A 15,853-nucleotide genomic window follows, 5' to 3' on the forward strand; every position below is an offset into this window, starting at 1 on the left:
TCATGAATGCCGCTGCCAGACTCATCCACCATCATGAATGCCGCTGCCAGACTCATCCACCATCATGAATGCCGCTGCCAGACTCATCCACCATCATGAATGCCGCTGCCAGACACATCCACCATCATGAATGCCGCTGCCAGACTCATCCATCTTACAAACCACCCAGCTTCTGCTACCCCTCTATGCCAATCCCTCCATTGGCTTCCAACAAATTAAATTAAAAATACGAACAGTTTGGGGTAGGGAATTCCAAAGGATGGGGGAGACTCTGTATAAGTCCTGGAGGCGAGTATGGGAGGAGGTAACGAAGGAGCTAGAGAGCAGGAGGTCTTGGAAGAAACAAAGAGGATGATTTGTTTGGTATTATAAAATTAGGTTAGTGATGTAGCCGGGGGCAGAGTTGTGGATGGCTTTGCAAGTTATCTTAGAAAGCCATCCACAACTCTTCCCCCGGCTACATCACTAACCTAGTCTCATAATACCAACCAAATCATCCTCTTTGTTTCTTCCAAGACCTCCTGCTCTCTAGCTCCTTCGTCACCTCCTCCCATACTTGCCTCCAAGACTTCTCCAGAGCCTTTCCTATCCTTTGGAATTCTCTACCCAAATTTGTCTGACTATCTTCAACTCTATCCAATTTTAGGAGATCCCTGAAAACTTTTCTCTTCAGAGAAGCCTATCCTACCTACACCCAACAACTATACTTTCATTTTCTTCATCAGTTCATCTCCCACAGTACCTTTTATACCTCTTAGATTGTAAGCTCTAACGAGCAGGGCCCTCTGATTCCTCCTGTAATGAATTGTATTGTAACTTTACTGTCTGCCCTAACGTTGTAAAGTGTTGCGCAAAGTGTTGGCGCTATAACATTCCTGAATTATAATTATTTCTAGGATTCGTAAAACCTCCATGCTATCCTGCCCAATACCATTCCTACCGTCCATACCCCTTCACTGCTGCCAAATGTGATGGATGGCCAATTGGCAGGTACACGACAATGGGGGCCACATATCAACCAGAACAAAATTACTAAGCTGGCAAGCAGGGATCTAAAAGTGCAGCATTTCAACCAGTAAAGGAGCAACTTCCATTAGATAGTTACAGTTCAGATTCTTTTTTAAACTACACCTCAAAGATACTTAGTGGAACTTTAGTCAGAAATTAAAGCGGAGTTTCCATCCCAAATTTTTTTTCTCATTATTGTGCTCATTGGACCTAAAAAATAAATAAATACGTTTTTACTCATCTGGAAATGCCTGTTGCTATGCGCTCCCACAAAATCTGCCTTTGGAATCACCTAGGATTCGGACATCATCTCCCTCTAATGCTCCTGGGAAATGTGTGTCATAATTTCCCAGGATGCAGTGCGCTGCCCAATTATCACTCCCCATCCAAGACTTCCAGGAAGTGCTTGTGGGCTTCACAATGCCCACAAGCAAAATGACAACGGTGTGGACATTTTATAAACTATCTTTTTTGAATAACCATGCGGAGCGGCGGCGGATTGTAAAATAGTAAGTGACCGGATTTAAATTATAAAAACGCATGATGAAAGGACATACATTTAAAAAATGCTAATTGTGGTTGGAACCCCACTTTAAGTAATGCTAGAGCTCTTCAGGCTGGATTCTTTTGCAAGTATAGCTATATAAAACATTAAAAATAGGTGTCTTAACGGTTTAAAATGCAATAATACACTGTCTCACCCTACTCTGCACATGCTCAGTTGCTCTCCATTGTTGGCACTGTGCCAAAATTTAGAGCCTCTAGAGCAGTGTTTCTCAACTCCAGTCCTCAAGGCGCCCCAACCGGTCATGTCTTTAGGCTTTCCATTATGTTGCACAGGTGATTTGATCAGTTTCACTGCTTTAGTAATTACCACAGCTGTTTCAGCTGAGGGAAATCCTGAAAACATGACCTGTTGGGGCGCCTTGAGGACTGGAGTTGAGAAACCCTGCTCTAGAGGGTTGTCTGCTGACGACCTAAAGATTTACTGTTGCTCAGGGGTTCTGAGCTTCAGCAAAATGGCAGCCTCCAGCAAGAAGAAACAGGAGCAATTCTGGAGGCAATTTACAGCACATACTCATTTTGGTAGCATAATTCTTAATATGGAATGCATGTTCCTTGTTAAAGAACATTGTTTATCAAGCAAAGTTTGGCTTTAATAAAATGCTGTTTAATTTGCATATTAAAACTCTTCTTCTGGGAAGGCTGGCCACAAGCTTTAGGAGTGTCTATGGCAGGGGTCGGCAACCCATTGCACACGATCTACCAGTCTATCACAGACAGGAGACTGGTAGATAAACGCACAGGGCTTGCCGACCCACCATTTCCAGAAGAGTGAAGTGTCCGGGTGGCTGCGCTTCACCTCTCTGTATTTGGCCTAGGACCATGCAGCACCAGGAAGGGAAGGTGCCATGGGAGCAGAGCTCTCATGTGAGGAATGGGCACATTGGGCTGCACACCAAGTGCCACAGCAACCTGTGAATACTTCCTGCCCTACTGCTGCCAAATGTCCCCCGGTTGTTTGAGAGGGTCTCCGATCTAGCGTAGCGCTGGGCACATGTGCAGTAGGCCCGGTGATCTGCCGTGCTGGTTCCAGGTGTCCTGGAAATTCCAGCGCATGCGCGAACTGATGCGGGAAAGTTCCTTCAAGCACTGCGCAGGTGCAAACTTGCTGACGGAAATCCCCGAACGGCGGCCGGCATCCAGGGCGACGTGGATTTTGAGGTAAGTGGCCAGTCGGCCTCACGTCCTCGCTTCGCTCGCTCGGCCTCCTGGCTCTTTTTTTAACATCCTCCAATCCACGGGGATGTTAAAGAATGAGCCTGGATGCCGGGCGAGGTTCGGGAATTTCCGTCGGGAAGCCTGCGCAGTCAGTGAAGGAACTTTCCCCACAGTGGAACATTGACAAGTCACCGGCACACTATGCTTGCCAGCGGCTGCGGGATGAAGCTTATCCTGCTGATCTGGAGGCTATCACAAGACATATAACCCATTATACAGTGCAGGTACCTGTTCATCTAATTTGGATTTGACTGCTGGGAGGATATGGCTGACATGCCTGCATTTAAGGGAACCGCGAGTGCAAATTATTATATGTTTCTTGTTAACCACTTCCCGACGGCCGTACGACTATATACGGCCGCCGGGTGGCTCTACTTCTCTGGGAGGCCGTGTTTTTACGGCCGCCCCTTTTCGCGTTCCCCGCGCGCGCTCCCGAGCGCGCAGCGGGGAACTGCTGTGCTGGCCGTGTCCCTTGGACACAGCCAGTCACAGATCGCCGTGAACGGCCAATCGGAGCGGCCGTTTCCTAGGCGATCTGTGCGGCCAATGAGAGATGATCTCATATGTTTACATATGAGATCATCTCTCATTCCCGGCTCTCGCAGACAGCGGTGCTGTCAGGGGAGAGAGGAGACGGATCTGTGTCTCTTGTACATAGGGACACAGATCGGTCACCCCCCCCAGTCACCCCCCCCTCCCCCACAGTTAGAACACTAATTAGGATACACATTTAACCCCTTCCTCACCCCCTAGTGTTAACCCCTTCCCTGCCAGTCACATTTATACAGTAATTAGTGCATATTTATAGCACTGATTGCAGTATAAATGTGAATGGCGCCAAAAATGTGTCAAAAGTGTCCGATGTGTCCGCCATAACGTCGCAGTCCCAATAAAAATCGCAGATCGCCGCCATTTCTAGTAAAAAAAAAATTTTATACAGTAATTAGTGCATATTTATAGCACTGATTGCAGTATAAATGTGAATGGCGCCAAAAACGTGTCAAAAGTGTCCGATGTGTCCGCCATAACGTTGCAGTCCCAATAAAAATCGCAGATCGCCGCCATTTCTAGTAAAAAAAAAAATTATACAGTAATTAGTGCATATTTATAGCACTGATTGCAGTATAAATGTGAATGGCGCCAAAAACGTGTCAAAAGTGTCCGATGTGTCCGCCATAACGTTGCAGTCCCAATAAAAATCGCAGATCGCCGCCATTTCTAGTAAAAAAAAAAATTATACAGTAATTAGTGCATATTTATAGCACTGATTGCAGTATAAATGTGAATGGCGCCAAAAACGTGTCAAAAGTGTCCGATGTGTCCGCCATAACGTCGCAGTCCCAATAAAAATCGCAGATCGCCGCCATTTCTAGTAAAAAAAAAAAAATAATAATAATAATTCTGTCCCTTATTTTGTAGGCGCTATAACTTTTGCGCAAACCAGTCGCTTATTGCGATTTTTTTTTTTTTTTTTACTAAAAATATGTAGAATACGTATCGGCCTAGACTGAGGATAAAAAAAACGTAAAAAAAAAAAATTGAGCTATTTATTATAGCAACAAGTAAAAATATTTTTTTTTTTTTCAAAATTGTCGCTCTATTTTTGTTTATAGCGCAAAAAATAAAAACCGCAGAGGTGATCAAATACCACCAAAAGAAAGCTCTATTTGTGGGGAAAAAAGGACGTTAATTTTGTTTTCGAGCCACGTCGCACGACCGCGCAATTGTCAGTTAAAGCGACGCAGTGCCGAATCGCAAAAAGTCCTCTGGTCAGGAAGGGGTTTAAGTGCCCAGTAAGGAAGTGGTTAAATAAAGCTTTCCCACTAGGACAATTGCACCCTCTTTTGTTTTTTACATATTGTATTGTTCCTGCCACCCAGTGCAAATATAGAGAGCTGCAGCTACCCAAGTGTGTCTATGAATCACCAAACCACTTATCGACTGTTCTCTATGGGTTGGAGACCAGCCAGTTGAAGGGCATTTGGATCTGTGCAAAGACTAATGCTTTCCTATTGCTGTATGCTGCAGGAAGAGTGTACTGTACACAATTGTGCTGATGGATGTGTGCTCGGCAGTGTCACTCTCCTGCTCTCTGGGGGCACACTGCTCAGTTAGGTCTGTCAGTGAAAGCAAGTGAATGGGGCAATCTACAACTCTTCAACCTTGTGCAGTGGTGATCAGGGCCTGGGAACCAAAAGGAATGCACTGTGGCCCTAGACCTGTATAGCACCCTGCAGATAACCAAGGTGTTTAACTAGGTGCCAAGACAAGCACCCAAGCAGAAACCAGTGCCTGAAGAAACATTGCAGGCCATCACCACAGCATGAGGCCTAGCTATAATTCCCAAGGTATAGCCAAAGTTACACTGATGCATGCATGCACTGCTTCTAATTTTATAGAAGCAGCAGTGAAGAGTCGATTGAAGAATCCAAAATAAGCATAGAGAAGAAAAAAAAAAAAACCTTCTCCATACATGGGAAGAGGTCCATTAGCCAAGGACACTGGCAAAAAAAAGTGATTCACTGATGAGGGTAGGATTATAAGGGTACACCCAGGTTGCTTGTTAATCAGTATAATCGGCAGAACTATTTATCATGTTCCAACATTCCACTGAGCATATATTGCACCAAAAACCAGCTGCTTTTGTCTAATTGACAAACTGTCAACTGCACAGTAGATTGCCATCAGCCAAGTATTGCTTCTGAGCCTAGAGTACAGCCCACAGTATCTTCTCCAAAGTAGAAAAACAAGTTTCTTCTGTAGAAGTTTTATAAACTGCATAGCTTGTCTGTTTTTTTATCTGGAAACTGCTCTACACACCTGAAGAGGATGTAAACCCGATTCATGAAATTTGAGCTGGGCACATATATCGGCAGCGTTTTCTTATCTCCCTTCAAAGCACTATGTCCCTAGCTGTCTCCTGCTCCGTTCTTCTGCTGCTGTCTCTCCTTCCTCATAGCTATGCAGTAATTTGCAAAGTTTTGGAGGCTGCACAGTGCAGGTAGTCTGTGCTTTCCGATGATCTGATGCTTGAAAGCTGACCTTCCCTTGGAGACCATTTATATCATTGCTGGAGTAACCCCCCTTTTGGAGATACCCATATGGGAATGCTGTTTATGACCTTATCTAACAGAGGGTCATATTGGTGAGGTGAGCGGCCATTACTACCATTGGTGGAGGTGTTTCTACTCATTACCACGCTACAGCACCTGCATGATTTTACTCATCACCAGTCACTTTAGAAAAGATTCTATTCTGGACTTTCTATTATTGGACTTTTAGCGCTGCACTACCTACTTTATATTTATGCTCAGGAATTTTATTAATTGAATCCTAGTGTTCAGCTGCTTGTTGTTGTATGTGTTTTATTGCGCTGATTATATTTTACATTTTGCATTTCCGTTCTTCTATCACCCTGATAACTCTTCATCACATATGATAAAAGCAGTCCGAGGTTTTGTGTCAGGGGAGGTTGCTATAAATAGATTAAGACAGAGCTGAACTATTAAATGAACAGAGCTGAAAGTCTCCATCTATGGAGGAGAGGGGGAGTGTGCCTTTCCTCCAATCAGCTGTCTTGGCTGTATGTCCAGGCTTCACTGTAGTGCTAAACAATAAAAAACCGAACACGCTCTGAACTTTCAAAACAGTATATAAAGATGAAGGCAACAGATATACAAGTAAAACGTATGTAGGGAGATTTGTTTCATTGCTGTGTATCATCTGAGGCTGTTCACTTCACTGTGTTTATGTGAGGATTTACATGCACTTTAAAAGAAACACTTAAAGTGGAGCTCCACCCAAAAGGGGAAAGTTCCCCTTTAAGGCCTCGTTCGGGGAGCAGGTACCCACTCAGAGGGAAGCGGCGCACGGGAACTGAAGTTCTCCTCCCTGCAAACTTCTGGGACACCAACAGAAGACTGCATTCACAAGAAGCAACGCGACTTGCAGATGCGCAGTGGGCACCCGGCTGTGAAGCCGCAAGCTATCGCAGCCAGGTGCTCAAAGCGAAGATGCCGGCGCTGAAGACAGCGGTTGTGACCGACTGGGGGTGAGCACACCGCTGGATCCAGGGACAGATGAGTGGCTGTTTGTTAAAAGTCAGCAGCTACAGTTTTTGTAGCTGCAGACTAATTTTTCCCATAGGTAACTGGAACTCCTCTTTAAGCCAGCCATACGTGGATCCAAATTCGGCAGGTTCAGCAGGGACTGTCTGAATTAAAAAAAAATTATCACACAGTGCCGATACATGGATCCACTGATTGACTTCTGGAAAACCAACCCGTCAGATTTTCCCCGCTCGATCAGCATCGCATGCTGTAGCCTGTAATGCTGATCAGTGTATTCTGACAGCGGCGAAGCCTCTCTGCTGCTGGAATACAACAGCTTAGCGGGAAGGATTCTCCCATCCGCAATAAGTGTGTGGATAAGGACATTACGTTTTTTTTCCTTCAATCTGCTGATTGAACAAAAAAATTAAAATAAAAGTAATAATTTTTATATGAATAAATGGTTGTGGAACAAATCATCTGAGTTTCCATTCTTTCCAATGGGGAAACTCGCTCTGCTACAAGAGTGCTTTGGATTACAAGCATTCTCCAGGAACGGATTATGCTCGTAATCCAAGGTTTCACTGTACAGTACTAGTTGCTTGGCAGGGTCTATTTTATAATACTTCCGATATACTAGCTAAAAACAAGTAATAACTCCTCCCGGTTACATTTAATTTACAAAGTATTAAAATAGATGGATTAGCATGACAGCTAGCAATTTTAGAAGAACGTAGTGGCAGCCTCCATGTTCCTCCAGCACATTTCTTTCTGATCATTCACCAAAGACTCATGCATTCTCATCAACTGGCATTACCACGAAGCATAAACCGTAATAAATCCTCAAAGGTGAAACATACCTCTGGCAAAAGATATTTACTATACATAAGGCAGCAAATGCCAAGCAGGAAAAATAAGGTACAAGTGCCAATATATTTAAAGAACAACAAGTCTATAAAATGTGAAGAAGAGTGAAAAAGTCAATTGTGCTAGAACATCATTGCTTCCAGTCCATCCTCCATGAATTTCTTGTAAATGGCCATAAACTTTGCCACAAAGGCTTCCAGGTGATAAATTGCTTTGCTGCCCAGCTGCAGCCGATGTTCATAATAAGCCGCCATCTGCGCCACATCAGCTTTTAACTGCCCATCACAGTTATTGAGAAGCTCCGATAACAGTGACTGCATAGTAAACAGAGAATACATATAAATGTTAGCAATGAAGATTTAAAAGCAGCATAAATGACACTTGTAAAAAAAAAAGAAAGAAAGGAGCGCTGACATGGTTGACTTGTTCAGTGTGGCCTTTTGTAGTTTAGGCACCATTAAAAATAGGCTTAAAAACAAATATTGACTTTAGGTTCAATGCTGCAACTGATTAACCACTTCAGCCCCGAACCATATTGCTGGTCAATGACCGGGCCACTTTTTGCGATTCGGCACTCCGTCGCTTTAACGGACAATTGCGCGGTCGTGCGACGTGGCTCAAACAAAATTGGCGTCTTTTTCCCACAAATAGAGCTTTCTTTTGGTGGTATTTGATCACTTCTGCAGTTTTTAGTTTTTGCGCTATAAACAAAAATAGAGCGACAATTTTGAAAAAAAAATATGAATATTTTTTACTTTTTGCTATAATAAAATATCCCCAAAAAAAATATATAAAAAAAACTATTTTTTTCCTCAGTTTAAGCCGATACGTATTCTTCTACATATTTTTCATTAAAAAAAAAAAAAAAAAAAATCGCAATAACTGTTTATTGATTGGTTTGCGCAAAAGTTAAAAGCGGTTTAGGGCCGAAACGACTAATCGATTAATCGGCCAGTAACATAATGGGGTTAAAAAAACTAAAATTAGCCTTTTAAGTACAAAAAAGCAAATCGCTACTGTAAATATTACTTTCACTGTCCCCACAGTAAAAAAAATTAACCCCTTACAATAGCGATTATTTGCTCCTTTTTGTACTTATTTTTGTTTTTTTAACCCCATTGTGTTAGTAAACATCTCAGGCCTGAGTTCACACCTCTGTTTTTTGGTGCTTTTTTTCAGAAACACACTACAGTTCATTTACATGTTTTCCAATGGAACACGTTCACATCCATGATTTTTTTTTTCGGCTGCTGCGCATTTAGAAAGGGTGAGGACTTTTTAACGCAAAACGGTGCTATTTTGTTTGTTTTTTTGGTTCAATATACTTCAATGGAGAAGCTGCAGAAAAGCAAGTAATGTGTTTTTGCAAGAATTTGTGTTTTGTAATCTGCCCAACAACAAATTGACCCCAAAAAAATGTAAAAATGATTTTTATTATCCGATTAATCTAAACAATCGGCCAACTAATCGATTATGAAAATAGTTTTATGGCATTTTATTTATTTTTTATTTTTTTTACTCGTAATGGCGGCAATCAGCGATTTTTATAGCGATCAGTGCTATAAAAATGCATTGATTACTATAAAAATGACAATGGCAGGGAAGGGGTTAACACTAGGGGGCGAGGAAGGGGTCAAGTATGTTCCCTAGGTGTGTTCTATCTGAAGGGGGGGTGGGACTGACTGGGGAAATGACAGATAGCTGTTCATACATTGTATGAACAGACGATCAGGCATTTCTCCCCGACAGGACCGGGAGCTGTGTGTTTACTCCCGGTTCTCGCTCTGTAATGAGCGATCGCGCCCGCCGGGACACGCGTCCGACCAGGGGGCGTGCGCGCGTGCCTCCGGCGGCGTGCCCCTATTGGCTGATTCGCGAGATGACGTAATATTACATGATCTCGCGCAGCCGAGCCGACCTGTCGGCAAACGGTTAATATAAAAAAAAAACACACACACACCCTTTAGAGATCTGCAATTCAAAGATTACGATCAGGCCCGGTTTACTAGAATAACTTCTCATGTGACTTTGGACACATAGGGGTTTGTTTACTAAAACTGGAGAGTACAAAATCTGGTGCAGCAGTGCATAGTAGCCAATCAGCTGCTAACTTCCACTTGTTCAATTACGCTTTGACAAAAAAAAAAAAAATTGCCAGCCGATTGGTTTTATGCAGAGCTGAACGCTCCAGTTTTAGTAAATCCACCCCATAAAGTCGCATGACATGTCACAGCCCATCTATTTCAATGGCACCCGTTCCAATCTATGATACTTTAAGTCGCAGCGACTTTGAAAAAGTTCCAGCACCACTTTGATGTGACTTTCCTGCAACTCAAGTGTCAAAGATTGAAAAAAGTCACATGAAAGTCGCATCACAATTGCACTTGGAGTTACACCATCTTGAACGGAACCTCACACAGCCAAATAGCCAAGGCCGGCGACTGGCAAGAAATCTGTAGATTCTTGTGGGCAGTTGTAAATTCTGAATGCATACACTGTGTGCGACCACCAGCAGGGACCAGAGCAGTGGTTCTCAACTCCTGTCCTCAAGACCCCCCAACAGGCCAGATTTTATGTATTACCTTGGGGAGATGCAGACTAGAACACTGCAATCACTGAGCAGCAAATGCTATCACCTATGATCTATTTCAGTTATCTTGGAAACCTGGCCTGTTAGTGGGTCCAGAGGACAGGAGTTGAGAACCACTGGGTTAGAGAATGAGAATAGAACCACTGACTGACTATAGAAGCAAAACAATTTTAGCCCAGGGCCTGCATTTCTACCGAGTTAGGGCCACAGCTGATCAGCCTGTTTGTATGCAGCCATAGCACAGTGTTAATGCATCTAGATGTGGTATTTCCGCAGATATGTACCTTTGTGAATGTAGCCCTACTCATCAGATTTGCAGTCTCCTTTCCACCCCACGGTCTTCAATACACTTTTTCACCATGGCTCCGTGTAAAGCACAAACACTATGGGGTTCATTTACTAAAACCGGAGAGTGCAAAATCTGGTGCAGCTGTGCATAGAAACCAATCAGCTTCAGCCTAGGTTCATATTGGAGGGATTTGTCATGTGATTTGAGAGATCAAATCGCATGACAAGTCGCAGCCTATAGGCGGCAATGACACTGTTCCAATCGGTGCGACACCGATTTTGCAGCGCCGCACCGATTTGCAAAAGTAGTCCCTGCACTACTTTTGCCGAATTCAGGTGTGATTTTAAAGCGGAGCTCCACCCCAAAGTGGAACTTCCGCTGATCGGAACCCTCCCTGCAGATACCTGTCTAAAGCAGAGCGACAGGTAGCGATCGCTCGTCCTCTGCTGCGGACGGCCCTGGACTCCAGGACAGGCAAGTGTCCTAATATTAAAAAAGTCAGCAGCTGCATTATTTGTTGCGCTGACCTTGCTACTTTGAAATCACGCTACTTCAAATAAAGCAGTGCGATTTCAAAGTGGCATCAGATTTTGCACTCTCCAGTTTTAGTAAATCAATCCCCAAATGCCTCATAAAGCAGAGGGTGTCAATCGGTACCTCTTTCACACAGAGCCAGGGCAAGGACACAGACATAAGGAACATTAAGGACCACTTCACACCAGACTCCGTTCTGTACAGTTTTGTGTGCATTTTTTCTGCACTAAAAATGCATGCACAGTGTTTTCCATGTATTCCAATGGCTCTAGTTCACACTATGCAGTCAGTTTCAAGTGCAGAAACTGACTGCATGGTGCCATTAAAAGATCTCCAGATTCAGCCCAAAGCTAAAACACATGTTCAGGGTGATGCTGTGTGTGCAAATATACGATACTAAAAAAGGTTTTGTACCTGCTTGGATCTGCCAGAGTCTTATGTATGCAATTAACCTCCCTTGGTAAATTGGTTATCCAAGATAAATATTGCCAGGCTCAAACCCACTAAAAACGTAGGGATTATTTGAACTATGGCAATACAAACAAGAACATCCATAAGGAAATCCATCCAGCAATGCTGGGATTTTAATTTCTGCTATGCATGTGGGATTGGAGCCATAAGTACCCAAAAGAGCATTTTCTAGAAATGAATCAGGGTAATTTTAATTACACAAGTTGAATTCAGGCTGTTTTCATTAATTAGCGTATGTGTCAGTTGGTATCCAATTTATCTCCAATCAATGAAGCAGCAACATTATGCGAGAAAACATCCCTTGATGCTTGCTAATAAGCCGAGTAAGTTTTATGTCATTTCCCTCTCAAATTTCTAATGCATTAATGTATAAAATGTTGTATATCATGTACCAACAAAAGTTATATATGTGATATAGAAGTCTATGAACATACCTTCATTATAACTTCAGGAGGGATACAATGTGTCAGAAGCTCATAAAGTCTACCGCGAACTTCAAGTAACCTATGAAAATAATAAAGTGTTTATGACTTCACAGCAAGGAGGAGATTACAATTTTAAACATAGAAAAGATGTACAGCAATAAAAAAGTTGCAATTGGATATGCCAACACTCGGAATTATGGTCTTAAAAAAATATATATATGTTTAAAAATTTAGCAGATCGAGAAACACGTGTCAAAAAGATAACCGTATGCGGACCTTTGTGGCGTCTGTTGATTAACAATGGCGTTTGCAGTCTCCTTCACATAAATTTCCCAATCCGTTTCCGGTAAGTCTTGGTCAGAACTGAAGGGATACCTGTTCAAGAAATAACAGTTTATATAACCAACAGGTGTCTCAAAACATTATAGTGTGACCTTTAAAAAGGAAACAGGGCACCAAATCTGTGTTCTTTTGCCTGCCTTTTCAAACAATTATATTGCTGTTTTAAAGTTACCACCTAACCACATAAAAGCTCAGTGCAAGGCATTTGAATGTTTTCTATCCAGATTACAGAAAAATTTAGTTGGATGCAAAAAACTATTAAATTTCAAATGAAGCAAAATTAGTTATTGTTTGGATAAGTGTACATTTTGTGAATGGTAATATTGTCAGCGTTGCAGAAAACTAGATTTGCCCACAGATTCCTAGTCAGCAAGCTCATTGTCTATGTGGCAAAAAGTAAAAATAACCATGTTCTGCACTCTATTCACCTTAAAGCCATTATAAATGCATTTTTTTTGGTGTAAAAAGGTTACTCTTGCCTGTTCTGTTCAATGATATTGCACAGAAAAGTCCCTTACCTACTCTTTGGTGCACCCCCCCAACAGTGTGATCCTTTACCTTCTCTTTGGTGGTCCCCCGCCAGCACTCTCTGCTCCTTTTCCCCTAGGTGCCCCCTCAAAAAGGCACACGCTAAGGGGACACCCGTGCTGGCAGACACTCAGGAGTTTGGAGCCTATGGCTCCCTGTGAGATCAGGAAGAGAGGAGTGTGGTGCTGCAGCCGGGGATAGCACTGAATCTGCGACTCAGCCACGCAATCGTTTAGGGATGTGGGGGTAGGAATGATGATGGGGATTTTTTTTTTTTTTTTAGATTAAAGCAGAGTTCTGCCACCCTCCAAAAAAAGAGATTTTTAATACAGCTTACCTGTAAAATCTTTTTCTTGGAGTACATCACGGGACACAGAGCGGCATTCATTACTATATGGGTTATATGGAGTACCTTCAGGTGTAGACACTGGCAATCTCAAACAGGAAATGCCCCTCCCTATATAACCCCCTCCCATAGGAGGAGTACCTCAGTTTTGTAGCAAGCAGTATGCCTCCCAAAATGGTCCTCAAAAAAGAGGGGTGGGAGCTCTGTGTCCCGTGATGTACTCCAAGAAAAAGATTTTACAGGTAAGCTGTATTAAAAATCTCTTTTTCTTTATCGTACATCACGGGACACAGAGCGGCATTCATTACTATATGGGATGTCCCAAAGCAATGCTTACAATGAGGGGAGGGAGAACATCTCCAAGACAAAAGGATTTAATTTAGAGATATACTCAAATCATAATAAATCCAACTTAGTTGAGAAAAATAATTTTAAATTTTAAATTTAACTCAAAAAAGAGGAGCCCCCGGAATCCGAGGGTCTCAAACTGCAGCCTGCAGCACTGCCTGCCCGAAGGCAGTATCAGTATTCCTTCTTACGTCCAACTTGTAGAATTTTGTAAACGTGTGGACAGAAGACCGGGTTGCCGCCTTGCAAACTTGAGCCATAGAGATCTGGTGGTGTGCTGCCCAGGAGGCGCCCATGGCTCTAGTAGAATGAGCCTTTAATGATACTGGAGGAGGCAACCCTTTCAAGCCGTAGGCCTGAGTGATTAATTGCTTAATCCACCTAGAAATGGTGGACTTTGCAGCTGCCTGCCCCTTCTTGGGCCCCTCCGGTAGAATGAACAGCACATCTGTTTTCCGGATCTTCTTTGTAGCTTTAAGATAGGCCTTCATGGCCCTGACAATATCCAAGGTATGCAGCAACCCTTCCTTTCTGGAAGGTTTAGGGAAGAAGGATGGTAATACCAAATCCTGGTTCAAATGAAAACTGGATATGACCTTCGGTAGGAAGGAAGGATGAGGGCGGAGAACGACCCTGTCCTTATGAAAAACAAGATATGGTTCCTTACAGGATAAGGCCGCTAGCTCCGAAACTCTTCTTGCGGAAACTATGGCAACCAAAAATACTAACTTCCTTGTCAGTAGAACCAAAGGAATTTCAGCCAACGGCTCAAACGGTTGTTTCTGTAAACTTGACAGAACAAGATTTAAATCCCACGGACAAAGCGGGGATTTAACTGGAGGTCTAATACGTAAGACCCCTTGAAGGAAGGTCTTAACCAGCGAGTGGGTGGCCAGCGGCCGCTGAAACCACACTGACAGAGCAGAAATCTGTCCTTTGATTGTGCTTAATGCCAATCCTTTATCCACTCCTAGCTGGAGAAAACTTAATACTCTATCGATGGTAAATTTGCGAGAAAAGCCATCGCTTGGACTCACACCAGCCTACATAGGCCTTCCAGACCCTGTAATAAATCACCCTAGAGACCGGTTTCCTGGCTCTGATTAGGGTAGAGACTACTTTCTGAGACAGACCTCTACCCCTGAGAATCAGGGATTCAGCTTCCAGGCCGTCAAATTTAGATGCCGTAAGGCAGGGTGGAGGATCGGACCTTGCGATAGCAGGTCTGGCCGTAGAGGAAGAGTCCAAGGGTCTCCCACTACCATCTTTAGGATGAGTGAGTACCATGCCCTTCTGGGCCATGCTGGAGCTACCAGGATGACTGGTATGTGTTCCACCCGGATCCTGCGCAGCAGGCGGGGTAGTAACTGGAGCGGGGGAAACGCATAAAGAAGTTTGAACTGATGCCAAGGGCAAACCAACGCATCGGTTCCGCAGGCCATCGGATCCCTTGAGCGGGATATGAACCTGTCTAGTTTCTTGTTGAGTCTCGATGCCATGATATCCACGTCCGGCACTCCCCATCTTTGGCAGAGTGCTTGAAAGACTTGTGGATGCAGAGACCATTCCCCCGGCCATAGAGTCTGGCGGCTTAAGAAGTCCGCCTGAAAGTTGTCCACTCCTGGAATGAATATTGCCGATATGCAGGGCACATGCGCCTCTGCCCATAGGAGAATCAAGCTCACCTCTCTCTGAGCGGCTTGACTCCTGGTTCCCCCTTGGTGATTTATGTATGCCACGGCCGTGGCATTGTCTGATTGAATTCTCACCGGGAACCCCTGCAATTTTGACGTCCAAGCCCTGAGGGCTAGTCGAGCAGCTCTGAGCTCCAAGATGTTGATGGGCAACTGCTTCTCTGGCTTTGCCCAAGTACCTTGGCGAGTGCAACCATCCAAAATTGCTCCCCAGCCCGTCAGGCTGGCGTCTGTGGTCACTATCTTCCAAGCCACTGGGCTGAAAGACTTCCCCTTCAGTAGATTCTGAGGGTCTAACCACCAACACAGACTTTGTCGGACTCTTGATAAGAGCGGCAACGGGATATCCAAGGCCTGTGGCCTTCTGCTCCATGCTGACAGGATGGCTGCCTGTAGGATGCGAGTGTGGCTCTGGGCGTATGGTACCGCCTCGAACGTGGCCACCATCTTGCCTAGTAACCTCATACATAGGCGAATAGTCGGTTCTTTCTTGCTTAGAACCAGTAGGATTAATTCCTTGATGGCTTTTACCTTCCTCAGAGGTAGGAACACTCCTTGTTGTTCTGTGTCTAATCTCATG

At 43.8% G+C, this 15,853-nt stretch overlaps 1 protein-coding gene across 1 annotated transcript in view; it reads right to left on the reverse strand.

Moving 5' to 3' along the window:
* Positions 1-7,700: 7,700 nt before the first annotated feature.
* RFC3 (replication factor C subunit 3) overlaps positions 7,701-15,853 on the reverse strand; it is a 33,761-nt gene continuing 25,608 nt past the window's right edge. Inside the window, exons 7-9 of the mRNA XM_040340417.1 lie at positions 12,292-12,390; positions 12,025-12,094; positions 7,701-8,020 (exon numbers count right to left, since the gene is read on the reverse strand). Of these exons, the coding sequence (XP_040196351.1) occupies positions 7,829-8,020; positions 12,025-12,094; positions 12,292-12,390 (361 nt within the window). The 3' untranslated portion in view covers positions 7,701-7,828. The remainder of the gene's footprint in view (positions 8,021-12,024; positions 12,095-12,291; positions 12,391-15,853) is intronic.

Source organism: Rana temporaria, chromosome 2, assembly GCF_905171775.1.
Source record: "Rana temporaria chromosome 2, aRanTem1.1, whole genome shotgun sequence".
NCBI classification, from domain to species: Eukaryota; Metazoa; Chordata; class Amphibia; order Anura; family Ranidae; genus Rana; species Rana temporaria.